Genomic DNA, 27,706 nt, shown 5'->3' with positions numbered 1-27,706 from the left:
TATAATAACTGATTAAAATGTGCATAATCTTATCATAACTATGGCCAAATAAACTTTTTCTTACCATTCTGTATTGACAGAAGGAGAAAGTCTTAAGAAGGATCAGATAGCAAAGAGTTTAGGGACAGTTTTAGTAGAGACCAGGACTACAAGGAGGAAACTGTATAATGTCAGCTATGTTTGTCCTCACACTGTAATAAATAGAATTCATTAGGTGGTCACTATAATTTACAAAGATATTACAGTGAGGTTTACATGGGTACAGGTGCTCCAGCAGTGCCATAGTGCCATTCTCAGTATGGGAGTTCTTGTCAACTCTTAATGTAAAATAATCAAACCCTAAAAATAAACCCAGCTTAGTTCCTTTTCTCTTTTTTCTTTTCTTTTCTGTTTTCTTTTCTTTTCCCTTCCTCCCTCCCTCCCTCCCTCCCTCCCTTCCTTCCTTCTTCTCTCCCCCCCTTCCTTCCTTCCATCCTTTCTTTCTTTCTCCCTTCCCTCTTTCCTTCCTTCTTCTCTTCTTTCCTTTTTTTCCTTCCTAAATGATACAGAAAAGGTTTGAGAAAAATTGGAACATGGTAAGGGTGTTTTGTCCCATAAAATACATACCTGATTGATTATCTTTTTAACCAGATACTGGGCTAAGTGTCATGAGGGATACAGAGTACTGTCCTTACACTCAAGAACCTTACGGTTTAGATGATAGTGTATAAATGGTTAAATGAAGAGCACGGGATTTGAAGTCAGACAACCTGGGTTCAGGCATCACTGTTTCTGGCATTAATTGCTTCCTTTGTATAATAAAGTATTGATCCTTGCCTAACTGTCTCATAGATTACCGTGAGGATCAAAGAGGTAGCCTGTATGAAAGTTCTTAATAAACCGTGATGAAGTTCTATATAGCTGTTGACTTTTAAAGATAGTTTTATTATCTTAATGACATAATTTGCCCATTTTCATGAATTGAATGAAAAACTAAATAACTAGAAATCAAAGCAGTTTAAAATATACCCAAGCCTTTGTGTTTTCTCAGAAGTTCATAAACATTACAGCCATGGGACAGTGAAAGGACTTGGGTTTCCCCTCTCCTCTTCTCCTGGAGGTGTAGACAGTTACCAAAATAACCATCAGGCCAGTGATCATGTGAAGGAGGGGTAACACAAAGAACTGCAATGTTAAAGAGTCCAGAATAGCTTAAAAATAACAGTATAGAAAATGGAAAAGCAAAGGTCTTTTCTGTAAACAAAAAACCACTAAATAAAATGGAAGGCTTTGTAACTGTCCTAAGCATCTTCATAGGATGAGATATTTGGGCTCACTCTGTAGTTCTCATCCTCCTCTGCTAAGTCAAAGAACAAATGAACAAAAAACCTTAAGTTAGAGGTTCTGAGCTGATCTGGGAAACCAGCTAAACTAAGTATTTTAGAAGCTGTCCTATACGACAGACTTGCACTTAGTGCACTTGCACCTCTGTAGATCAGATCCTTGGTTGTGGAGTGGTAGAAGCATTCTAATTTGTGGGATGCTTACAGATTTGGTTCCTTTAAAATAATAAGGAAGTCTGGTGTTTTAGTTCTCTTAATGGAAAGTACTATATCCACTACAAGCAGATGTATATTGTGGCTCCTTTTAAAAAGAGTGGACATCTTCTTTTAGTCTGTCCTTGGAAAATGGTATGCATTTCTGAGTATAAACTTTTGAAGATTTTAGTGGCTTAAAATAATTATTTTCAATCATTTTCTTGTATAATAACCTCTACATAAATTCCTGACAAAAAGGAGATTCTCAGTTATTGATTTTTTTCCCCCTTCTTTCCCATAGTACTACCTGCATATGGATGGCAGAGGCAATTATGAATTCAAACAGATAACAGAAGATACAGTTGAGTTTGGCTCTTAGAATCCAGAGAACTGTATTGAACCAGCTTCAATGAAATAATTACACAATACAATTAGAAATACAAAGTACATTGTAAAATAAAGTTGAGCTTGTTTTTTTAAACAAAACAACAAATTAACTAGATATAAAATAATCGCGAATAAGTTGTTGAAACATTTAATATTATATAGGATATTGCTAATTGTGTATATGTTGGTTTAATTATTAATATGTACTAAGAATGTCCTTATTCTTGTGGTTAAAAACCTGCCTAAATTAAATTGGGCTTAAATCAGTGTAACCTGATTCATCCTGGGATGTAAACCATTTGAAGTCAGCTACTTTGACTTTTATGGCTCTATCTTTTCCTTCAATGAAGAACCCTATTTAAAACTAGGGTCATCACTTGTCCCGTTCTAACAAGATAGTCTTGAGTTTCATTTTCTTGTGCCCCCCATGATAGTGGGAAACAAATCATAGTGTATTATCAAAATGTACATCTTGGCATAATGGCCTTTATTACCCTGTGGCAGATGTCTTTAGCTGCCACAGTTATACTCATTCCTTGCTTATGTCTTGGGGTACATTTGAATCCAGGAAAGCCATTTGGATTTTCTTTGGCTAAATAATAAATGTGCCCCTCGCAATCTTCATTATTGAGTTGTTTTGAGGGTTCTTTGTGGTGATGCAACAAAAGTATATGTGCAGTCTTGCTTACAGGGGATGGTTACTGTGTTTCACACTTAATCTTCTCAATAATTGGGATATGAAAACACAAAGTCCTTACATGTCAAGCTCAAGGTCTTATAAGATTTTTAGAATTTTTAAAGAATTGGATGGATTTGTGTATGTTAGGAGCCCATTCATTAGAAGTGCGGTGGTTACATGGTGTTAAACTCCAGATGATCCATAGGAATGTACTACATGAAGTAAAGCACTGAGTATGCAATGTTATCACTGTCTTTGACTGTGATTTTATGTTTAAAAAATACGTTATAAAATTATGCACATGAGTGAATTATGTTTCCTAAGTCACTGGTTTATCTCTGTGACTCTTTAATAACTTTTTTATATTTGGGTCATTATGTTGAACTGTATCCTAAGAGAAATCAAATTCATCTCAACAGACCACCATTAATGACTATGTGTATTATTTGCACAGGGAGAACTGAAATTGAGTATTATCAATAAGCTAGATATGAAATCAATTTTATCAAACTGGGATTCAGAAAGGGGCTTTTTATATTCTTGTTTCTGCATAACTGGTTTGGATTTTTTTTTGCAGAATTAACTATAAGAATCACTGACTACCAAAGTTAAAACTTGATGTACTGATTCCAGAATACGTAACATTCAATTTTTACCACTTCTCTTTAGCAAACTTGTATACTTACTTATTTTCTGTTCAGATTAAAAAAGAATCAGATATCCTATACAACCTTTGCTTGTTCTTTTTATTCTGGTATATAAATCCTAGGTAGTTCATACAGAGTTATACAATCTTGACTTGAAAAATACAAAAATAAACATTCAGAAAGCCCTTTTAGCATCCAGTATCTCTTTTTAAAAAATTTTTGTCAAATGTGGTTTTAATGGAATGAATTTCTTCTTTAGAAAAGCCAGGAAAAAACCTTCAGTGTACTTCACAAATGCTACCAAATAGACAGGAGACCTTAAAAGATAGTATCAGTCCTGGGAAACATTTTATGGCATGGGGGAAGTTTCAGATTTTCAGATTTCTAGGTTACCCTAAGCCTACTAATAGAAGTATTTTCCTAGCTGCCTCCTTATTTCTCTGTAATGAATTCTTGCAATCAAAAAAATTTGTTTTTGTTTTTTTTTCTTTATTTTTTCTTCCGTTTTTAATTTAACAAATGTTAAAGTGCCTCACCATATGAGATATAAAGAAAGATCCCTTTCCTGGAGAATCGCAGTATACATTAACTTGTTGGTTCTAGGAAGGCTTGCAGTAAAGGAATCCAGTGTTTCCAGAACGTGATTGACCATGGAACATCTTTTCCCACATAATTCCTGTTAGTATTGTCCATAGACTGAACTGGGAAATGGCAGTTTAATCTGAAGAATAAACTGAAGATAAGGACTTTCATCCACGAGCAACACACTGCATATCAAGCGTATCAAGTGTATCATACCAAGCTTCTACTTTTTCTATGAGAAAATAGGGATGCAGACACCTAGGGTGGTATGCTCTGCACTAATAGAATAAATGTATCTGGGGTTTGCCTCTATAGGGGAAGCAAAAGTTTACTTCTACCCTCTTAGGGTTTTTGGCTGGGCCTAAGAATTAAATTGACATAAGACAGATTACAGGACAAAAACATACACATTTATTTAATATAAGTTTTATGTGACACGGGAGCCCTCGTGAGGAAATAAAGCCCCAAAGAAGTGGCAAAACCTGAGTCTACAAAGCTGAACAAACAAGCAATTGTGGAAAAGTAACTGTGGAGAGGCTAAAGGAAGGTAAGAATTATTTTAATAAGGTTTGTATAGAATTCTCTCAGCCTCAACATCCTGTCCTTGATAAGAGTGTTATTTTCCTTCTGGTGTAGTGAGGGCATATTCCATATGGGGGTTTTATCTCCTGTTTTTAGGAAGAAAAAGGGGAGACTCAGAGTGCCCTTCCTCCACCTGCTGTTTTAAGTGCCTGTAGCTCAAACTAGTCCTTATGCCAAAGTGGCATATTTTGGGATGACAAATCCTACCACCCTTCACCTCTTTCCCCTCCCCCACTTAATGATTAGCATTTGGCTTAAAACTGTGGTGATATTATAGCATCTATCATTTCCTTATATAATTTTTTAACTTTTAAATTTGGTGTTGAAAACCATAGTTTGCCCAAAAGCAGAGTGAGTTTTCTCCTATCAGATGGGACTTTAGCATTGTTAGTTGTAGGAAGCTGTTTACATTTTTACCTCTGTCAGTAATTTTTCTTTTGTGAAGAGTTGAAATGCTCTGACCTATAACCGTATGCATGCCACTTAAAAAAATCTAGTACCAGAAATTCATAAATAACAGTCCCTCCCCACACCCTAGGGGCAATCTCTCTCTCTCTCTCTTTTTTTTTTTTTTAATTGGAGTATAATCACTTTACAATGCTGAGGTCGTTTCTGCTGTTCAGTGGGGCAACCATTTTTAACCTGTAACTGTTTCGTGGTGGTTTTATTTTTAAGCAGTGTATTATATAGCTACTTCTTACTTTGTCAGTTCTAGGCATCCCCTGCTGCCTGTATTCCAGCCACAGCCACCGCATATAACACTTTATTGCAATATAATACATAAGCAGAAAGGCCCACAAATCTTAGGCGCATTGAATTTTTAGAAAGTGTTCATGTGCATTACCACCCCCCAGATCAAGAAGTAGGACGTTGTCACGCCTCCTGGCCTCCTTCATGTCTTCTTCCAATCGTTAGCCCATAAAAGCCACTTTATCCTGACTTATAAATTAGGTTGCCTGTTTGTGCACTGCATATGTAATTGGATACCCTTTGTGTACTCCCTTCAGAGTACAGGTCCTTTGCATTCTTAGGTAGGTTTATTTTTAGGTATTTTATTCTTTTTAATGTGATGGTAAATGGGAGTGTTTCCTTCATTTCTGTTTCTGATCTTTCATTGTTAGTGTATAGAAGTGCAACAGATTTCTGTGTATTTGTTTTGTATCCTGCAACTTTACGATAATTCATTGATGAGCTCTAGTAGTTTTCTAGTAGCATCTTAAGGATTCTCTATGTATAGTATTATGTCATCTACAAACAGTGACAGTTTTACTTCTTTTTCAGTTTGTATTCCTTTTATTTCTTTTTCTTCTCTGATTGTCATGGCTAGGACTTCTAAAACTATGTTGAATAAATGTGTCCTGTTCCTGATCTTAGAGGAAATGGTTTCAGCGTTTTACCATTGGGTATGATGTTAGCTGTGGGTTTGTCATAGATGGCCTTTATTATGTTGAGGTAGGTTCTATGCCCACTTTCTGGGGAGTTTTTATCATAAGTGGGTGTTGAATTTTGTCAAAAGCTTTTTCTGCATGTATTGAGATGATCATATGGTTTTTATTCTTCAATTTGTTAATGTGGTGTTATCACATTGATTGATTTGCAGATATTGAAAAGTCCTTGTATCCCTGGAATAAATCCCACTTGATTCTGGTATATGATCCTTTTAATGTATTGTTGGATTCAGTTTGCTAGTATTTTGTTGAGAATTTTTGTGTCTATGTTCATTAACGATATTGGCTGTAATTTTCTTTTTTTGTCATATCTTTGTCTGGTTTTGTTTTCAGGGTAATGGGGGCCTCATAGAATGAGTTTGGGAGTGTTCCTTCCTCTGCAATTTTTTGGAATAGTTTCAGAAGGGTAGGTGTTAACTTTCTCTAAATGTTTGATAGTATTTGCCTGTGAAACTATCTGGTCCTGGACTTTTGTTTGTTGGGAGTTTTTAAATCACAGTTTCAATTTCAGTACTTGTGCTTGGTCTGTTCATATTTTCTGTTTCTTTATGGTTCAGTCTTGGGAGATTGTACCTTTCTAAGAATTTGTCCATTTCTTCTAGGTTGTCCATTTTATTGGCATATAGTTGCTTGTAGTAGTCTCTTATGATCCTTTGTATTTCTGTGGTGTCAGTTGTAACTTCTCCTTTTTCATTTCTAATTTTAGTGGTTTGAACCCTCTCCCTTTTTTTCTTGATGTGTCTGGCTAAATGTTTATCAATTTTGTTTGTCTTTTCAAAGAACCAGCTTTTAGTTTCATTTATCTTTTCTGTTGTTTTCTTCATCTCTAATTCATTTATTTCTGCTCTGATCTTTATGATTTCTTTCCTTCTACTAACTTTGGGTTTTGTTTGTTCTTCTTTCTCTAGTTGTTGCAGGTGTAAGGCTAGGTTGTTTGAGATTTTTCTTGTTTCCTGAGATACGCTTGTATTGCTATATATTGAATACTTCCCTCTTAGAACTGCTTTTGCTGCGTCCCATAGGTTTTGGATCATCATATTTTCATTTTCATTTGTCTCTAGGTATTTTTTGGATTTCCTCTGATTTCTTCAGTGATCCATTGGTTATTTAGTAGCATATGGTTTAGCCTCCACATGTTTGTGTTCTTTACAGTTTTCTTCTTGTAGTTGATTTCTCTTTTTTTTTTTTAATTTATTTTATTTTATTTTTGGCTGCGTTGGGTCTTTGTTGCTGTGCATGGGCTTTCTGTAGTTGTGGCAGGTGGGGGCTACTCTTTGTTGCGGTGCGCATGCTTCTCATTGCAGTGGCTTCTCTTTGTTGTGGAGCACGGGCTCTAGGCACGCAGGCTTCAGTAGTTGTGGTGCATGGGCGTGGTTGCTCCGTGGCATGTGGGATCTTCCTTCACGAGAGCTCGAAGTTGATTTCTAATCTCATAGTGTTGTGGTTGGAAAAGATGCTTGATATGATTTCAGTTTTCTTAAATTTACGAAGGCTTGCTTTGTGGCCCAGCATGTGATCTATTTTGGAGAATGTTCCATGTGCACTTGAGAAGAAAGTGTATTCTGCTGCTTTCGTGTGGAATGCTCTATAAATATCAGTTAAGTCCATCTGGTCTAATGTGTCATTTAAGGCCTGTGTTTCCTTATTGATTTTCTGTCTGGACAGTCTGTCCATTGATGTAAGTGGGATGTTAAAATCCCCCACTACTATTGTGTTTCTGTTGATTTCTCCTTTTATGGCTGTTAACATTTGCCTTATGTATTAATGTGCTCCTTTGTTGGGTGCATACATATTTACAGTTGTTATATCTTCTTCTTGGATTGATCCCTTGATCATTATGTAGTGTCCTTCTTTGTCTCTTATAACAGTCTTTATTTTAAAGTCTATTTTGTCTGATATGAGTGTTGCTACTCCAGCTTTCTTTTGATTTCCAATTGCATGGAATACCTTTTTCCATCCCCTCACTTTCAGTCTGTATGTGTCCCTTGATCTGAAGTGGGTCCTTGTAGATGACATATATATGGGTCTTGTTTTTGTATCCATTCAGCCAGTCTGTCTTTTGGTTGGAGTATTTAATCCGTTTACATTTAAGGTAATTATCGATATGTATGTTCTTATTGTCATGTTGTTAATTGTTTTGAATTTGTTTTTGTAGGTCTTTTTTCTTCTCTTCCTCTTTTGTTCTCTTGTGATTTGATGACCATTTTTAGTGTTGTGTTTGGGTTGCTTTTTCTTTTTTGTGTGTATATCTATTGTAGAATTTTGGTTTGCAGTTACCGTGAGGTTTTGATACAGCAGTCCATATATATATATATATATATATACACACACACACATATATACACACACACACACACACACACACACACACACACACACACAAGATTGTTTTAAGTTGCTGGTCTCTTAATTTCAAATGCATTTCCAATATCCTACATTTGTACTCTCCTCACGATTGCTGGTTTTGATATATTTGTGTGTGGATGATTCCTATCTTTACTATATGTTTGCCTTTACTGGTGAGCTTTCCTATTCATAATTTTCTGTTTCTAGCTGTGGCCTTTTCTTTTCCATTTAGAGAAGTTCTTTTAGCATTTGTTGTAAAGCTGGTTTGGTGGTGCTGACTTCTCTTTTCTTTTGCTTGTCTGTAAAGCTTTTGATTTCTCTGTCAAATCTGAATGAGAGAGAGCCTTGCTGGGTAGAGTATTCTTGATTGTAGGTTTTTCTCTTTCATCACTTTATATTGTACCACTTCCTTCTGGCCTGCAGAATTTCTGTTGAAAAATCAGCTGACAACCTTACGGGGATTCAGCTGACAACCTTATGGGGATTCCCTTGTATGTTACTTGTTGCTTTTCCCTTGTTGCTTTTAATATTTTCTCTGTGCCTTTAATTTTTTATCAGTTTGATTACTATGTGTCTCAGCATGTTCCTCCTTAGGTTTATCCCGTATGGGACTCCGCACTTCCTGGACTTGGGTGACTTTCTTTTCCCATGTTAGGGAAGTTTTCAGCTATTATCTCTTCAGATGTTTTCTCAGGCCCTTTCTCTCTCTCTTCTCCTTCTGGAACCCCTATAATGTGACTGTTGGTGCGTTTAATGTCCCAGAAGTCTCTTAAACTGTCCTCATTTCTTTTCATTCTTTTTTCTTTATTCTATTCCATGGCAGTGATTTCCACCATTCTGTCTTCCAGGTCACTTATCTGTTCTTCTGCCTCATTCTGCTATTGATTCCTTTTAGTGTATTTTTCATTCCAGTTATTGTATTGTTCAACTCTGTTTGTTCTTTATAGCATCTAGCTCTTTGTTAAACATTTCTTGTATCTTCCTGGTCTGTACCTCCATTCTTTTTCTGAGATCTTGTGTCATCTTTACTATCATTACTCTGAATTCTTTTTTTGAGTAGATTGCCTGTCTCCACTTCACTTAGTTATTCTTCTGGGGTTTTATCTTATTCCTTCAACATATTCCTCTGCCATCTCATTTTGTGTAACTTTCTGTGTTTGTGGTCTCTCTTCCACAGGCTGCAAGGTTGTAGGTCCTCTAGCTTCTGGTGTCTGCCCACTGGTGGGTGGAGCTGGGTCTTGACCCTCTGGTGGGCAGGGCTACGTCAAGGGTTGTGTTTAGAGGCAGCTGTGGGCTCAGGAAGACTTTAGGCAGCCTGTCTGCTGATGGGTGGGGCTGTGTTGCCACCTGTTGGTTGTTTGGCCTGAGGTGTCACAACACTGGAGTCTACAGGCTGTTGGGTGGGGCCAGGTCTTGGTGTCCGAATGGCAGCCTCCAGGAGACCTTATGCCAATGAGTAACCCCCAGTACCTCTGCCACCGGTGTCCTTGTCCCCACAGTGGGCCACAGCCACCCCCCGCCTCCCTAAGAGACTCTCCAAGACCAGCAGGTAGGTCTGCCCCAGGCTCCTATGAAGTCACTGCTTTTTCCCTGGGTCCCAGTGTACATGAGACCTTGTGTGCACCCTCCAAGAGTGGAGTTTTTGTTTTCCCCAGTCCTATGGAGTTCCTGCCATCAAGCCCCGCTGGCCTTCAAAGCCAAATGCTCTGGGGGCTCCTCCTCCCTATGTCAGATCCCCAGGCTGGGGAGCTGGACATGGGGCTCAGAACTCTCACTCCTGTGGGAGAACCTCTGTGATACAATTATTTTCCAGTTTGTGGGTCACCCACCCAGCAGGTACGGGATTTGATTATATCACAAATATGCCCTCCTACTGTCTTGCCGTGGCTTCTTCTTTGTCTTTGGACATAGAATATCTTTTTTTGGTAGGTTCCAGTCTTTTTTGTTGATGGTTGTTCAGCAGATAGTAGTGGTTTTGGTGTTTTCATGAGAGGAGGTGAGCTCAAGTCCTTCTACTCTATCATCTTGTCCCAGAACCCAAAGTAGACGTTTAAGACAATGAGCATTCCTAAAAATTAAAAAAGATATTTCATGATGATAAAAGGTTGATCCACCAATAGTGGGGGGGAAAAAACCCCACATAAATATTGAACACAGTTAACCAACTTCACCTAATTAACGTGTACCCAGCAAGTGCAGAATTCACCGAACGTGATAGATCCCTCTATTTATTTAAGACTTCTTGAATTTCTGTCAGTAATATTTTGTTGTTTTCTGTGTAGAGGTCTTGCACATTTTCATTAGCTTTATTGCTAGGCATTTGATGTTTGTTGATTCTAGTATAGTATATTTTATTTTCTACTTGTTAATTTTTGTAAATTGATCTTTGTGACAGATTGTATTTTCCAAGGATGGTCCCATCCCACATGCTCTTTACAGTGTGGTATGAACATCCTCCAAAGAGAAGTGAGATTTATAATCCCACCCCTTGAACCTGCAAACTTTGTAACTTCTTGTGGTAAGTCAGGGGCTTGGGTGTTGATCAAGGAGGAGACAAGATAAACTTTAAACTTTAAACACATAAGCTTTATTTGGATGGCAGTTGGACAGGATTGCATGAGAGAGGAAGTCCTTCAACACGTGAAAACTGACAGAACTTAGGAAAAAATTAGTTCCAGAGATGGTGGCATGAGACCACCACCTATAAGCGGAATAAGACAAGGGGACTCCCAGGGGCAACAGGGAAGTCAGAGAGGGGCTCATGTGTCTAGGTGATGTCCCTCAGCAGCAATTGCTCTGAAGGACGAGCAGTGGTTTGGGGTCTTACAGCTGTAGGATTGTCTTATCTATGGTCAGCAGATGTTCAATACAATTTCATGGGGTATGTAAAGTAGGTTGGCTCTAATTGGGTAAAATTATGGCTTGGGACAATATTTAAAGCAGTCGATGTGTGAGGATTTGAGGTTGTCACAGGCGGGCTTTTAGCTAATGATCCTAGCCTGCTTTACAATGTTGTGTTAGTTTCTGCTATACGGCAGAGTGAATTAGTTATACATATACACATATCCATTAGAAATTTAAATTTTAAACATAAATTAATTGGCCAAACTATTTAGCCAAAGATATTTTTCCAAATGGCTTTGACTTTGGGATGCTTGAGGCAATACAAAACTCCAAACTTTGTCAAACACATATTTATTTTTGGCATTATCCTATGTCCAAGATATTGTTTTGTGATCAAGCCTTCCCTCTTCCTGGAACACTTCTCACACTTTCTCCTCTCCCTTTCCCCCATCTGCCTGGTTAACCGTGTCCTTCAGCTGAGGTTTTAGGTAGCCCTTCCAAGTCCAAGTTAGATGGCCCCGCAAGTTCCCCAAAGCACCCTATACTTCCCCTATCATAATGTTTATGTTCTATTATCATTACTTGTTTGACATTTTACCTGCAAATACATGAGCTCCACAAGAGCTGAGATTATACCTGTTGTATTTTATCAAATCCAAAATGCCTGGCACATAGTAGGTGCTTAATATTAGAATAAATGAATGAATTCAAATGCATAAGCATGGTTCTTGCCAGAAAAATTACCATCTAGAAAGGGGGCCATGACAGGTAAAGATCTGTACAATACTAAGGGTGGTAAGAAAGAATTGTGAGAATGCAGTAAGGAGGTAGGAAGAGTACACTGGGAATATGGGAGAGGAAAGCTCCTGGGTGAGATCCAGGAATTATTTTCCAGTCTTGAAGGATGGGTAGGTAGAATCAGTGAAATTGAGGCAGGAAAGCTTTTGGTCTTTAGAAAGCTGTGGATTAAAGCAGAGGTCCTCAAAGTATTGTCCTAGTGAAATGTGTAGTATTTGCAATATGATCATGGCTCTGCTTGTACTTTTGGCATGGATTAATAACTTGCTAAAACTTAAATTTAATAAATGGCAACTTCTCGTCAAGGCTGTGCAGTTCTATCCATTGGTGAGGTGTCTCTTCCCTTTCTCCACCTCACTTCCCCTACCCTGCCTTTGTGAAATCAGAAGAGTGGGTTAAATGATTGGGGAAAGCACAGAGCACAGAGCTTCTCAGACCTCAAGGTGCATATAAATCACCTGGAAACTGCAGATTCTGGTTCAGTAGGTCGGGGGTGGGGTCTGAGAATTTCCTTCTCTAACTACCTCTCAAATGATGCTCAAACATTGTCCCGAGACTACACTTTAAGTAGCAGGATCTGGGGTGGAGCTCTAGCTGTGGACTAAAGAGACCATCACAGGTAGAGTTGCAGCAACTTGGAGAAGGTTCTCTGGTTCAATGATTCTGGCCACCCATCCCACCATGTTCCTTCATTCTTAATCATTTACAGGTGTTTTGGGTTTTATTTACTATTCCTTTGCTTTTACAATCCAGTTTGTGAATTCTGGTTAAGTTGCGATCCTCCTCAGGAACTGAAGATGGCACCACAATCTCGGTCATTAAAGGACACTTCCATCCTAAATGCAGTTATGCAAAGGAAAAGCATTTTCCTGCCCCTCTGAATGTTTCTTATTCTCTGGCCTGATATATGCTTAGAGAAGACAAGTTTCTTTGCAGATGGAGCATAGTTTTCCAGTGATTTTTGAAAATCAGGCTGGATTAAGATTATGTCAAAAACTTTTTTCTTAAAGCTTTTTTAGAACCCTGTTTTAAATGTTTATTAAATTTTGTATTTCAAGATGAATTGCAATTTCTGTTACAGAATTCCTGGATTGTTTTGAAGTATTTTCATTTCTCCCAGAGAAAGTGTTGTCTTTCAGTTGTTAATTATTCATGCTCTATCTAATGAATACATAATCATGGCATTTAGGCTAAAAGAGATTGAAGAGCTTTCAACCAATTAGTTCATTTGACAAAAGAGAAAACAGGCTCCCCAATTTTGCTTAAGTCCTCTTGAAAGAGTTTCGATACGTTGCAACAGAAAAAGTCCTAACAGACCCATATATGACAGACCTTCCAGTGCAGCTACAGACAGAGGATCTTGTCTATGCTTTATGTATTCTTAATTTGATTTTGGCTTCACAGCGAGCTGCTTTCTGACCTCTCCCAGGGCTAGGAATGCCCCATTTGTGTCTAGAGCTACTCGTAGTCTCTCATTGCAGTAAATTATAGATTAAGCCAGTGGTTCTGAAACTTTACTGGGCATTAGAATCACTTGAAGGGCTTCTTGTTAAAATACAGATTTCTAATTCAGTAAGTCTGAGGTCAGGGTTATGAATTTGAATTTCTAACAAGCTCTCAGGTGATACTAATTCTTATTCCATCACCTGAGATGCAGGACCACACTTTGAGAACCATCAGATTAAGCTAACTTTGGGGCTACATGTTTCTTCATTATGTTCATCAAGAAAGAGAGCATCCCAACGTTCCCACAAAGAGCGCTGAGATTCACCCTTCCTAGACCAAGTTAGGGCATGTGCCTACCCCTAAACCAGTTTCTGCAGCCATGAGGAAGGAATTTGCTGAATGGCAAAGCCAGAATCACCTCTGTCTGCAGTTGAAAAGCAGGGCTGTGGGAAAGAAGAACTGGAGTCCACTATAAGCGTGTGGTATGAATGAAAGTCACCTTGTAACCATCACAAAGCTTCTCAGGCAACCACTGAAGAAAAATAACACATGCTGAATACACATGTCTTAGAACAGGTCAAAACTGCATTTGGTAATGAGTTTATTTACTATTTGATAGAATTGTTCCTTTGTTTATTTGAGACAGGTCCTTAGGTTATTGGCTCTCAGCTGTAACTAAGGTAAAATGTCTTTGGATTTCACAAGTATTAGTCTCTTACATGTAAGTCAAACTTGGTTAATAATTTAAGATGGTAAAAGTCTGTCTTCAAAGCATGAACGTTTAGTTTACTAACAATTTAGCTTTATGGGATACTTTTAAGGACCAGGATAAATAATGAAGTATAATTTGGCCCACTGGAGGGCAGTAGTTTCTGGATACCAGCCAACAATTCAGAGTATGGTTTTCTGCTCCAGTGCTAATTACGATGTTGATTTGAGCAGCAGCTCTTTAGTCTCAGCGATAAGGGCGGGGCTGGAAACCTGAGTCCTGGTTAAAATCTGCGATATTGAAGCTTCCCGATCATTGCAGTGCAGCCTCGTCTGGATCTGTAGTGAATTCCTTCCCTGTGAACAGCCAGACACCTCATTCCTACCCAGACCTGCTTTCACTCTGCCAGTACTTTCTTTAGTGGGACCATTCAAGTTCCTTAGATTATGAGGCCATGGAATTGCATAATGCTGTACTTATTCCTGGCAGGGAGAGCAGCCTGATGGAACCACCCAGTCAGATACACTCTCTGGGAGCTTGTTCTACCCCCATGCACTAAGCTCTTTGTCCCGGACAGCCCCATGTGAGCAGGAATTCAAGATAACAGCCGAAGCATACTTCTTTCGGGACATGCTCCCATGCCAACCTCTCTTTTGTTGACTCTGCTGCAAATGCACGCCCTCTTTCTCTGGCTTGAATGCCACTCCAGCATTGACACAGATTGGCAAACAACCCATCAGAACCAGCCAATAAACCAACCCACTGGTCTGTTTCCCTTAATTTCTCCAAAATATATATATTTTTTTCAGGTCGCCATCTTTCTGAGGACGTGAAAGGTTTGTTTGGCCCCATTCTCTCTAAGAATATGGTGTTATACCTCACATTTCATGTTTAGTTTTTTATTGACAATGCTTTGAGTTCTTTGGAGCAAAGGAACAAAATGCACTTAATTCATGAACAGCTGGACAGTGAGCTGAGGCTTGGCTTTCAGTGCTTGCTCAGTGTCTCCTAGGCGGGACCACGTCCAGGCGGGGGTGGCCTCTGGAAGCTTTCCCCAGGCCGCGCTGGCCCAGCCATCCCCAACAGGAGGCAGACGCGGCTGGGCTCAACCAGGTGCCAGGAGCCTCATTTTCATCTCTACTTAGAGGATTCTCTTTCAGTGCGGTTGTGAGATCAAGACTGTTCTGCTAGATTTTATTTGCACTTGAATGGAGAACTCACTATCTCTACATTCTAGACGGAGGAAGTGAAGTCAGTTAGGCTCAGCCATGTCTAAGAGCCCCCTGGCACGGTCACCCTCAAGGAGCAGCAGACGGTGACCCCGTCCTGCCCACAAAGAGCTCTCAACCTAGTTTGCTTCTAATAACTCTAGAAACTCCACTTCTCTCTCTCCCTATCTTACATTGTCCTTTTATCCAATTTTCTTTCAATAATCCGAAGAGTTTTTCTTGTGTTCTCCTCTCCAACCCTCATCTGCAACTCAAACTAATGCCCATGGGAAGATCTCTCTCCCGCTAAGCCTGCAGTAGATGGTATAAGACCCTCCCTTCCCTGGAAACCATACATCCCTGCCCATTGCTGTGTGTGACTCGTGGTGCCTCCCGGCAGGCAGAGTGTTATCAGGCTTGGTCATATGTCTTGCTTAGGCCAGTGGCATGTGACCAGAAGTGACACTGAGCCACTCTGGAGTGGAAGTTTTAGGAGGAGGCTTAAACCTTGAATATATGGCTGCCTGTTCTACTAGTTTTTTGCTTTTCCCTCTGCCCTGATCCAAATAGGGGCTTCACCTTTGGTTTTGGTCCTAGAATGAGAAGACATTAAGAAGAGCTGTAGTCAATCCACAGCCACCAAACTGTAAGTGTAATGTAAAGATACCATTGTCATAAGCCACTGAGAATTTCAGGGTCATTTGTTACTGCAGCAGAGCCAACTAATACAAAGGCCAAACCATAAATAATAACTAAGATAAATAAGATATAATAAATAGTCACAATTCCCAGTTACCTTTATTTATATAAAAGTATATTAAATAAATTATCTCAATATATACAAATAGAACAATATTACCTCTATAAATAGAAAATCCCCATATATAAAACCTTTTTTCAAATTATATAAATATGTACAATGTTGATCATGAAGTGTGAAGTACCTTAAATCTTAAACTCTGTGTAATTTGTTGGTACAGTAGTCTTATAAAAATACAGCTATCTATCTATCTGTCAAGTGTTTCATCAACAGCATTTAAGTCAAAGTGCTAAACGGTAATGCATGTTATGAATGTGCCCCAAATACAAGTCTTCTGCTTTTAACACATTCATATAAATGTTTGTTTGCTAATTGTTTCGAACCTCCAAAAGTACTCAAAGAAAACCCCCTAAACACCATATTACAAAAGGACAGACATATGTTAGAAAGTCCACCCAGTTTCCATTTTACTCTCCCACATGGTTTGAAGTCGGCCTCTCAAAAGTTCTCCAAAAATCCACCCAGGATTTTTTAGGGCATTTGTTCATTTGTTTTTCCTTAGATGATCTGGCTTCAACTTGAGTGTAGAAAATAGACAGTCTAGAGCATGATATGTGCAAAAGATGCTGTAGCGTTAAAATAGAAATTTAAAAAACTTGAAATTGGTTGTACCGCTCATTACGTTCCATAGTGTCTAATGCTGATGTTGAAACCAGAATGCCAATCGTGAGAACAGGTCAGATAAGAGCTTTCTTTGAGCCCAAGGGTCTCTGAGCTCCAAAACACTCATTTGTGTTTCCATGTATTCTACTGCCTTAAATGTTCTTGGTCACAGTGCAACACGAGCTCTGCAGAGTTGGCAGATCCAAAAGCAGAATCCTTCATGCAACATTGAGGGGCAAGCTCTCCTTCCCACTTCGCCCTGCTCTCGCCTTCCTGCACTTACACAGAGACACAGACAGGACGATGATGAAGATGATGACCACAAGCATCACTGCTACAACGATGAAGAACATTTCTGAAAAATAAAAGGTACCAAGTCAACTCAGAGAGAGAGCTTGAATCCCATTTACCAGTGGGCAGAACTGAAGGCATAACCCCAAATTACACCATCCTGCTTTTGCGTAACTTGAAATTTCTTTCCTGCACTCTTTCCACCACAACACATTTCGATTAGGAAAGAATCTGTCAAACCCTAGATGTTTGCGGGCAATTGACAATGGTGAAAACGATTTAATAAACTGGATAATGCTCACAGTCTAGAAAGATACATGAAGATGGAAGCAAGAACGGCTGTTAGAAACAAGTGGCTAAAAATGATGCTGAGTTTGGTGGCAACGATTATAGAAGCTGAACTATCAGTGCAAAGAGAGATACAGAGCACTACCAAGATTCAAGTAAAGAAGACATGATAACTGGTTGGGGCAATACGAAGGCTTCCTGGTGGAGGTGGCATTTGAAACGATTCTCAAAGGACACAATTCAGCAGATAGAGAAGAGGCAGGGGAAGCAGCGATCTAGGTGTGCACGAAGTCAGAGAGCAGCGGAACTCAAGCTGGCTTTAGGAGGATGGACCTGAGGGCTGTGGGTATGAGGGCCCAGACGGTGCAGGACCAGAGGGAAAGAGAGCCCTTTCCTTGTCAGTGTCAATAAACGGGAGGGGATTTTTAAAAGTGTTTTTAACAGGCTTAAACTACATCTTAACAAGGCACTAGGTCATTATTGCTATCCTTTGACTTTTTTGTTCCCAAAAGTACTCAGAGCACTACCCCGCTCAAGCCTGGTGGGAGATTCCTGGGCTCTCATCCTCATGCACGTGTCTGAGCCTCCACGGCATCTCCAGATAAGATCCACTCCTCACTTGGCGTCGGGGCCCTGGTGTGGCACATATGTACACATACACGTGCTGGCCAGGCACACACACATGCATATGGTATACCTGATAGACTCAATCCCTTCCCTTCGTGGTTACAACCTTTGTGGCAACAGCCCAAGTAGGTGCTCATAAATGTGCATCAGGTGCTGCTGCACCCGGTCCAGAAGCTCCCCCCAAGCCCCCCAAATCAGAATTTAAGTATGAAGAAATGCTCAGAGAAATCTGCATTTGATGCTAAATCCTAAACATGTACCGTGGGCCCAGGGCTCAGCAGAGAGCTTAGTGCATGGTACATGCTCAAAAAAACACTTGCTAATACAAGGGAACAACATAGAAACATCTCTAAATGCCTAAAATTATGAGTAACCCCCAAACCACAAAAAACCAAGGCAGTTTTCCCCTGAAGAAAGTACATCCTGGTCCTGGAAGGCACCCCTCCCTCCCAGATGGATCAGGGTTAGAGCCACTCACCCGTGGACAGAACTTTCTCTTGGCTAGTGCACTCGATGGGACTTTCTGGACTCTTCTGGTTAGCTCTTCGTGATGGAATCACTGCTTGAACATTGAAACAGTAGTTTTCTCCTTCATCCACATCAATCAAAAACTCATTAGTGTTCGTCGTGGCCTTTTTCTGTTAAAAGATAGAGTCCTTTATTCATCTGGGCTCAGAGTGAATTCTGTCCCCTTTACTAAGTCACTGTGGTAGTTAAAGCCTACATGGACACATCTGACATAAAGGATTGGAAGTGAGTTGGCTCATCAAGTTCCCCCGATAAGTGCTAAGGATGTTTTTTTCCCAAGGATGAAGATATCCAGTTTGGGCACATCCAACCCAGTTTTTAGCCCCTTTAGAAGATATCTGGGTCTTCCCCGGTGGCGCAGTGGTTGAGATTGTGCCTGCCAATGCAGGGGACACGGGTTCGAGCCCTGGTCTGGGAAGATCCCACATGCCGCGGAGCAACTGGGCCCGTGAGCCACAACTACTGAGCTTGCGCGTCTGGAGCCTGTGCTCCGCAACAAGAGAGGCCGCGATAGTGAGAGGCCCACGCACCGCGATGAAGAGCGGCCCCCGCTTGCCGCAACTAGAGAAAGCCCTCGCACAGAAACGAAGACCCAACACAGCCAAAAATTAATTAATTAATTAATTAATTATTTTAAAAAAAAGAAGATATCTGCAGTAAAGGAAAATAGGAATGAAGTATTAATTGTTGAATGGAAAACAACTCTTGTCTCTGGGATCCTCTGTAGAGGAAGAAATGCGGGAGCTGGTGGGAACCTTGGAGATGACCGGTCCAGCCCCTTGGCTGAGGAACCTGCATATCCGAGGAGGCCCTGACCAAGGCAGCTGGAAGTCACAGGTAAAACCAGGACAGCGGCCCCTCCCACTCCACCACCCTGCCCTCTCAACCACCCCCTCTGATATTTGAGTTGGAAAAGAAGTAGGCTGTAAAATCAAGGATCTACAATTTGAAACGAGTCATAAAAACAAAAGAAGGCTCACCTTTCCTGTACTCGAAGCTCTCCAATAATAAAGTATATAATTCAAGTCCTTGCCAAAAACATCGCGGAGGCTTAGGAATGTGCCGCTCACTCTGACTAAGGTACGTGCATCTTGTACGGTCACATTCAGTTTTGTCCCAACTTGTTCAAAACTCCGTATTGTTGGCTGTCCAAGGTTTGCTAAAACACAGAAAATGGGCTTTGTTGGAACCAAAGAATTCTAGACAAAGTAGAATCCCATTAATCACGGTTAATAACAACTTAGTCATCCTTCCTGAAACAGCTCATAGAACCAACTCCCTAGCCCCAGAGCTGAACCCCGAGATGTTCTACAGCAGTGCTGTCCAGCGGAAATGTAATGGGAGCCACAGATGTCACCTTAAATTTCCTTGGAGTCACGTTAGAAAACGTAAAAAGGAACAGGTGAAGTTAATTTTAATAATGTATTTCTTTTAACCCCATATGGCTAGAATATTATCATTTTTTTTTTAATTTATTTATTTATTTTTATTTTTGGCTGTGTTGGGTCTTCGTTTCTGTGCGAGGGCTTTCTCTAGTTGCGGCAAGCGGGGGCCACTCTTCATCGCGGTGCGCGGGCCTCTCACTATCGCGGCCTCTCTTGTTGTGGAGCACAGGCTCCAGACGCGCAGGCTCAGTAGTTGTGGCTCACGGGCCCAGTTGCTCCGCGGCATGCGGGATCTTCCCAGACCAGGGCTCGAACCCGTGTCCCCTGCATTGGCAGGCAGATTCTCAACCACTGCACCACCAGGGAAGCCCTAGAATATTATCATTTTAACATTTAATCAATATAAAAACTTTTGGAGATCTTTCTCAAAATCCAGCGTGTATTTTACACTTAGGGCATTAGCCATATCTCAAGTGCTCAACAGCCACATGTGGTTAACCAAACAGCTGCATAAGATTCCGTATCTTAGATACAATAAATTAGAGGCTGTGCGAAAGCCCAAGAAATGTCCTTGGTCCCTCAAGGAACCAGTTTTAACCACCAGGTCTCTTTGATGGCTCAGTTATCTCATGTGCTTTGGTTGAAGGACAGTAAAACAAATCCCAATAAATTAACAGGAATTATATGCAAGTATGTGTGTGTGTGAGCACACGCAAAAACATAAACTATTTTCCCTCTTGCACCGAGAAAGGATTTGAAGCGGCTGACAAAAAACTCAAGAACTATAAAAAGGAATCATGAGGATGCTGCCAGTGGAGGGAGAATAAATGTCAATGACCCTGCAGTTACTCCAGGCGGCTGTGGGTAGGGTTGCTACTCTAGCTAAGTGCCGGGAGAGGCACACAGGTAGAAGCACTAGGGGAGTTTGAAGACGGGCTCTGGCACACAGGGGCTCAGGGCAGGCAGCCAGATTCACCTGGGGTGAGGCTGGCCCTATTTCCACCCTCAAAGTAGGTGCTAAGGGGAAATGTGGCTGCCTGTCCCTCTGGCCCCTTCTCTCCCTCCCTGCTTTGAGAAACTCCCCTCTGGGTGTCAGAAGGGTAAATATAAAAGCACCAATAACACAACACTTTCATTCCAAGTCTTCTTGCTAGAGCAGCTGATTTCACTCTTCTCAATGTGCTACATGTGTTTATTTAAAATACCTAGTTCAGAACCATAGCCGTGTCAAAAAATTTACGTCTCCTACTTGGCAGGAATCCTCTGCTCTCCCTTAGTAGACGCTCAAGTCAGTTTACTGGGCCAAAGTCTGGGGAGAAAAGCATTCTGCGTTTTCAAGACCAGCATGAAGGAAGCAGGATGGGAGCTGGCCGGGCAAGTGCCAGCACATCACAGGACTCAAATCATGGTCAAGCGATTAAAAAGGGCAGCAAGCCCAATTATGAGATTGGAGGGAAATGGAACTCTCCCCATGGATTTGTGACCATCTGTGAAAAACCCTAAACTGGGACTTCTGGTCTGATGGGACTTCTGAAAATTCAGAAGTGAGATATATAAAATCTCCTAAATATATATGGGGAAATACTGGAATATATATGAGAAAATACTGGAACCCCAGGCTTGGTGAATTTCCTACTCCCTGCCCCTCATCCAGCCAGTTACTGGTAGGGTCTGGGGACAGACTGGTGGAGAAACCTACTTGATGACATTGTTATCAACTCCAAAGTTCACGTTCCGTGAACCTCCTGCCACATCCGGAATGAGCGAAGAGGCCTGTGGCACTTACCAGTTTCTGAGAAAGAAGATGTGTTTATGGATAAATATTTTTTTATGTCATGGCTCCTAAGGGTCACAAGCTCACAAGAATATTCAGAAGTTTTTGAAAACAAGAATGAACGGTTACTACAAACCGAGCTACTTACTCTCTAGGTAAGGTGTGAACTCCGGGGAGTTGGTAAACGGAGGCTCCCCTGTAGAACTGATGGCATCCAATGGGTAGGAAAAGACCCGCGCCAAGTATGTCTCTTTCACGTTTTTCACGATCTCATCAGTGACGTCACACTCTGTGTCTGTTGTGTAGAAGCATTTGTTTTTCCAATTTCCTAATCTAGGGCTGAAGGAAGAGAAATGGAACATTATGATTTGCATCCAACAAGACAAACTGTTTTCTGGCTGGGGTGCTGTGTTCCAGTAGCCGCTTCCACAAGCAATCCCGAGGTAGGCGTTTGGTACACTGAGCACTTTAGATGAGTTTGAATCCTCACAGCAACCTGTGGGTGGCTCTGTAATTGTTCTTACTGATAAGGCAATGGAGGCAAAGGGAGACTGGGTGAGCAGCTCCAAGTCACACAGCTGGATTTTGAGCCAGACAGCAATTTGACTACTGGATCTGTGCTCTGAACCGTTTTGTTAAATATCTTTCTTAAAATGTAGATGATCTGTCGTGACTATGTGGGAGAAAGGGCAATTTTCCATCAAGACCCAATTATTTATTACAGTCTACTTATTATATTATATTCTGTTTACCACATTCTATATTCTATGTAATATAGTCTATCCTGTTACATTCTATTGTGACCATTCTTGGTGTGGTTATTTAACAGCTATTGAAACTACTATAAGCCAGGCACTGTACTGGACCCTCAACCATGTTACTTCATTTGGTATAATCCTTCCAAGAAGGTATTGGATCTTTCTCACATATGAGGACCCTGAAGCACAGAGCTGCTAGGTAACTTGTACACGGTCTCACAGCTTATGCAGTGAGAGCTGAGCTGGGTCTGTTCCTCTCATTATACTACATGCCTCCTTCACTTTCACAAGATGTGCTGTCAAAAACTACAGAGCAACAATACAGGTGGTTATCTGTCAAAGTCTGAGACTAAGAGACAGATCTGACGAAAGACAGAGCTTTCTTTTGTAAGATGTCATTGAAGAGGAGATGATTTAAAGAACTGCCAAAAATGAAAGTATCCTGAAATGATATAAAGAGCTTCTAAAAATGAAATTATTCTACAGAACCAAAACAATTCCTAGACAAATGTCACTGCAGCTGGATCCACACACATCTGTCCCACATAAGTTGACAGCTACCCTGCTCTTCCCCATCATCAACCACCAGCGTTCCCTACCCTTCATTCAAGGCCACATTCCAATCCCACCTTCTGCAGGAATCTCCAGATCTCCTTGCTCAGAACTTATCTTTCCCTTCCCCATCCCCCAGCACTGACATCTCATTAAAGCACTTAACATGAGGGTGGTACCAGGGCTCCACACCCTTGTGCTCCCCCATCACGCAGTGGGGCTTTAGGGCTTGCACATGGCCAGGCCTTGCTGGGTATTAGATGATTTACATTTCCAGGTTGAACCCGGGGGAAAACAAGCTGCCATATGGATTCAGTTGTCTAAATCTAGGCATGAGAACCATAAATAAGTATTTTTTTTAAAGTCTGAACTAAGTAATCGGGCTAAGAGGGTGCGAGTAAACACATTCTGGGTCCTTAAATTCACAAACAAAGATTGATACAGAAATATCAGTTTGCATACTCTTAGATTTCTCTAATTTTCTGTGATTAAAAGTAGAGATGCAGTCTTAATTCCAGAATGACCAGAATGCATTTTTTTAAATTACATCATTTCTATTTTAAAAAGTGAACGGGGAACCTGATGATTCTTCTCCACTGCTACGGCAAACAAATGGTTCAGATAACAGAGCAACACTGCTGGGTGCTGTGGCTACACTCCGTCTGACAGAGAGCATTTGGTTCCTCCCAGCTCACAGTAGCAACCACAGTCCTCTGACAAAATTTAGCACAAGCAACTAAATCACCAAAAGTAATAAAGCCATAAACTGCTGTGAACAGGTTAGGAAGGGGCAATTCTGCAGTTCAGTTCCTCTGAATGCTATTATCAGCATGAACAATATAAACGCCTCCGAGTTTCCTCCGGGTATTGCAAAATCTCCTGATTTGGAAATAATAAAAGTTCCGCCTGAACTTCTAAAAAATCCCAACAGAATCCAGACTCACCAATTAAGGAGCCAGTTGTTTTCTACAAGCTTGGGAAGTTCCGTTTTAGAATTCAGAACGTTTCATGGAATCAATACTACAAGGGATGGGTCGGTGCTAAGGCTTGAGCCAGTAACACTTTGCAACCACCGGTGAACACTGTTTCCAAAGGGGAAAAAGGCAGTTGGCGCTCCAAGGAGGGGCTTCAGACACAGCAGCGGCGCCCTGTGTTTGAGGAGAGGCTGATGGTGAGGTGGGTGGGTCAGAAGGAGCTGCAGGTCACGATGCTTTCTCTAGGGAAGGAAACCGGGAGGGAGGAAGGCGCACTGAGGAGACCAGTGGGAATGACTTTCTTTCCTCCTCCCGGCTTTGATGCCCCACATCAGACCCGGGGAGACCCATTGAGGAGGTGGTGGTGCGCGACGCTGGGTAGACCGTGGTACCCGACCCTGCTGGGCGAGCCCCATCAGCGCAGTCATGAATAAGTCCCTCACCTTCCCAGGGCCAGTTTCCTCTTCTATAAAATGATTGCTACGGTCCCTTCACCCAGGAATCCCATTTACCCGTGGGCTGGTCGCCGAAGAGTGCGAGTCTCCGGCAGGGGCGAGGGACTGCTCACACGTCCTCCAGCACAGGTGTGGAGACCGGTGCGGCGGGAACCACCCCCAGCCCGGGTCCGCGGGCGCCCCCAAGAGGCAGCTCTGCACTAGGATGTTTGCACAGGGGACTGCGTCCACTTAAATAACAACAGCCTTGCAAAGTCCAAGAACTTTGAGTTGACAAAGTCTTATGTTTAAAAAGCTGGTAAATCAGAAATATGTTTCCTCGTGTTCACCAAACTTAATATATTTCGGAGGTAAGCATTCCTCCTAAAATCTTATTTTCACTACCCAGAAGGAAAGCGTCTACTCAGGTAAACTTCAGCTCTGTATCAGTGGAATTACTAACTCTCAACCAGTAGAATCTGATTTGACAAGTTTGACCATAATCGTAATTATTACCACGAGTTATGAAATTCCTTTAAATCTTTCTATGTATCTATACAAGCATGCATGCACACACAAATTCTCTTCCGTGTTGCCTTGGCAATGGTTGTCGTGAAGTTGATTTTGGAAAAAAACAAAAACAAAAAAACACCTAAAAGCCCCACTCCATACTTAGGAGCTGCATTCCAAATGCTACAAAAGGCTTGACACAAGCTAAACAAAATAGCAAAGCACCTTTAATTTTAGCCAGCGATACTTTTGTGCCTTTTACAAGCAGTGTTAATTTCCACAGCTGCTCTCCTCTACTTAATAAGAGCTCTACCAAGCCTCCTAGAACATTTCAGAAACCAAAAACTTGCTAAGAATATGGTGACAACCATCAAAAAGAGGACATTGAGATTGAATATGCTGAATTAGGGGCTCTTGGGGACAGCTGCCAATCAGGGATGGGGACAGATGAGCAGAGCAGCCCTGACAGCTCAGGGTGCAGACAGAGGAGTATTCTGTTCCTGCTCAGTGAGTCATGAATTTGATCCCCTCCAAGATCATGTATGCAACCAAATTTTGAATCATGAATCCAAAGATTATTGAATCAAACACTGTTTAAGGGCAATGTATACATCTGAACTCCTCCCCACCTCTTCTCTAACATGTTAAATCCCGCTAGCAGTCTAGACAGCACGGGAAAAGAGCTGTGTACTTAGATGAAATGAATTATCAGCGATCAGTGCCACCGTGGCTTGCTCAAGAAGGTTCTCCTATCCACAGCTTATACTCCACTTACAAATTTCCCCATCATCTCCTAAAACAATTAAAATGTTCTATCAGTTTAAGGTCTGGAAATGTTGCAGGCTTGATAGAGTATGGCTCTGGCCAACAAATTACGATGAATGCCCTCTTCTTTGTTATCTGTTAAATAATCTCATCCATCAATCAGCTTTAAAGACATTTATATTCAGCACAGGAAAAGTGGAAACAGCAAAAATCTTATTTTTCTTTTTTGGTACCTAGCTTACCTTATCTGAACAGTGTAGACATGATTGATGGGTTTGGGTTCCCACTCCAAAATGGTCTTGAAATTAGTTGACTTCCAAGTTAAATTATATGCTACTACTACATCTGTAGTGCCTTTAAACAACAGAGAAACAGCTATTAATGTTTACATGAACTTCTCAGCACACGATTTCATGCTGATGGTATAAAACATCTTCCCACTCCCCAACATCATCATAAACCTCACATTAATATATTTCCAACCACAAAAGCTTTAACTGAATTATCATAAGAAAAAATCTGCAATTTTTTCTTAAACCCAGAATTTCCTCATGGCAAGATTGATCGGGTAATATGAGGAAACACACAAGGATCTTGAAATCCTTGTTTGAAATTATTCATGGGGGAAGCCCTGTGGTAATGACCTGGAAGCACAGCCCAGGAGCCATCCGTGGCCCAGGGTGTCCACGGCCCAACTCGGGAAGGGCAGGACTGCAGGTTCAACTTAGCAGGGAAAGCCGGCTAGGAAGGGTTTTCCATAAATTACGTTAAAGGGCAAAGCCCACATGTGTAAGAAGAGTTAGGACTGCATCCAATAAAAAACCCGAACCTTGACTTTTTTCATTTGTATCTAAAATGTCTCTATACTGAAACTTCCACAGACATCCATGCAGCCGTTAAGCCTGTTACACCGTCGGATGTATTCGGTTAGGATGCCTTGGTGTTAAGGTCTGCTTGGCCAGTTCTCAGCAGATCAGCCTCTGCCCTGTCCGCTCACAGAACAGGCTTACAGGGCATGCACAATGTGGTGCCTGCTCCAGGCCAAGCGACATTTTGCAAGGACTGCCTCTAACGCAATCTAAAACACAGACGGTCAAGATAAGACCGAGAGCCGCTTTTTATTATGGAAAGTGCATATATAATGAAGGATAACATTCAAACATTGCACGCCGACCCGTGCAGGTGAGGAGCCACGTCCCACCACCTTCAAGGTGTCGGCTCCCTGGGAAGCTCTTTCCCTAAACTTACAGCGAGAGCCCCAAACGCACGTAGGCAACGCTGGACGCCACGAGCAAGCATCTCTAGCAGAAGGCGCGGCGGGTCCCGGGCGGGTGGCACCTCAGGGCGGCAGGGCGAGCCTGCTGCCAGCCAGGACTGTCCTCCCTCCTCCCGATGGCGGGCCCCAGGGCTCGGGGTGGGGGGAGGGTGCCACTCACCTGTGGCTCCGGCCACCCGGACCAGGACCCAGCCGAATAGGAGCGCCCGAGCGACGGCGGCCTCGGAGCAGGGCACCCGGGGCCCGGTGGGGGTCGCCATGTTCACGAGCTGACGGCGAGGTCGGGGGGATTCCTTGCGCCCCGGAGGCTGGGGAGGCCGGGAGGCTGCGGAGGTTGGACTGGAGGCGCCCGGGGCTGCGGGATGAAGCAGGAGGGGCGCGAGGAACCCCGAGTCTGTGGGAGCCTGTGCCCGACGCGCTTTAAAGAGCCCCACGCACGCCCGCGCCTCCGCAGGCCCTGCGCCCGCCCCCGCCCCTCCTCCCGACTCCCCGCCCCCAGCCAGGCTCCAGCCGCCTCCCTGGGCTGCTCCCGGCGAGTCCACACCCCGGCCCCGCCTCCTCCCGGTAGGAAACTCCGAAACCCTGCAGGGGCTGATTCACCCGTGATTCAATCGGCCGCCAAGCGCGAGTGTCCTTCGGCCACTGGCGGCTCCAGGTGCTGAGGGGAACCGGGGTCCCAGCCACCCAGACCCCCTGACTCCCCAGCTCTGGCCCCCAGGCCACCGACCCCGATGTCCCGCCTGAGTGGGCGGCAGGTCTGTTGGGAAAGAAAAGGTGGCGGTTGGAAGGAGTTCGAGGTGGAGGAGAGGGATCCCTCCCTTCCATTTGGCGATGCAGTGTCCCGCCGGCGGGAGCGCAGTACTAACCGAGTTTAATAGAAAGTACTGGCTCCGGGCTCCTCTCCGGCCCCAACGGGCATTTCCCGGGC

General features: G+C 42.1%; 2 protein-coding genes across 3 annotated transcripts in view; one reads left to right on the top strand and one right to left on the bottom strand.

Moving 5' to 3' along the window:
- ABCD3 (ATP binding cassette subfamily D member 3) overlaps positions 1-16,358 on the top strand; it is a 99,904-nt gene extending 83,546 nt beyond the window's left edge. For both annotated transcript variants that reach the window (XM_082384406.1, XM_082384407.1), the window contains one exon: positions 1,819-16,358. In XM_082384406.1, the coding sequence (XP_082240532.1) occupies positions 1,819-1,896 (78 nt within the window). In that variant the 3' untranslated portion in view covers positions 1,897-16,358. The remainder of the gene's footprint in view (positions 1-1,818) is intronic.
- F3 (coagulation factor III, tissue factor) lies at positions 15,973-27,223 on the bottom strand. The gene is made up of 6 exons (XM_082386098.1): positions 26,939-27,223; positions 25,745-25,856; positions 21,658-21,848; positions 19,331-19,509; positions 18,301-18,460; positions 15,973-16,971 (listed from the first exon to the last, which is right to left on the bottom strand). The coding sequence occupies exons 1-6, from the start codon at positions 27,036-27,038 to the stop codon at positions 16,835-16,837; spliced, it is 879 nt and encodes a 292-aa protein (XP_082242224.1). The 5' UTR covers positions 27,039-27,223; the 3' UTR covers positions 15,973-16,834.
- Between the last annotated feature and the right edge of the window lie 483 nt (positions 27,224-27,706).

This window comes from Balaenoptera borealis (assembly GCF_965194805.1).
Source record: "Balaenoptera borealis genome assembly, chromosome: 1".
Classification (NCBI taxonomy): Eukaryota; Metazoa; Chordata; class Mammalia; order Artiodactyla; family Balaenopteridae; genus Balaenoptera; species Balaenoptera borealis.
Note: the sequence above shows the minus strand (reverse complement) of the source record. Positions and strands in the feature narration are given on the sequence as shown.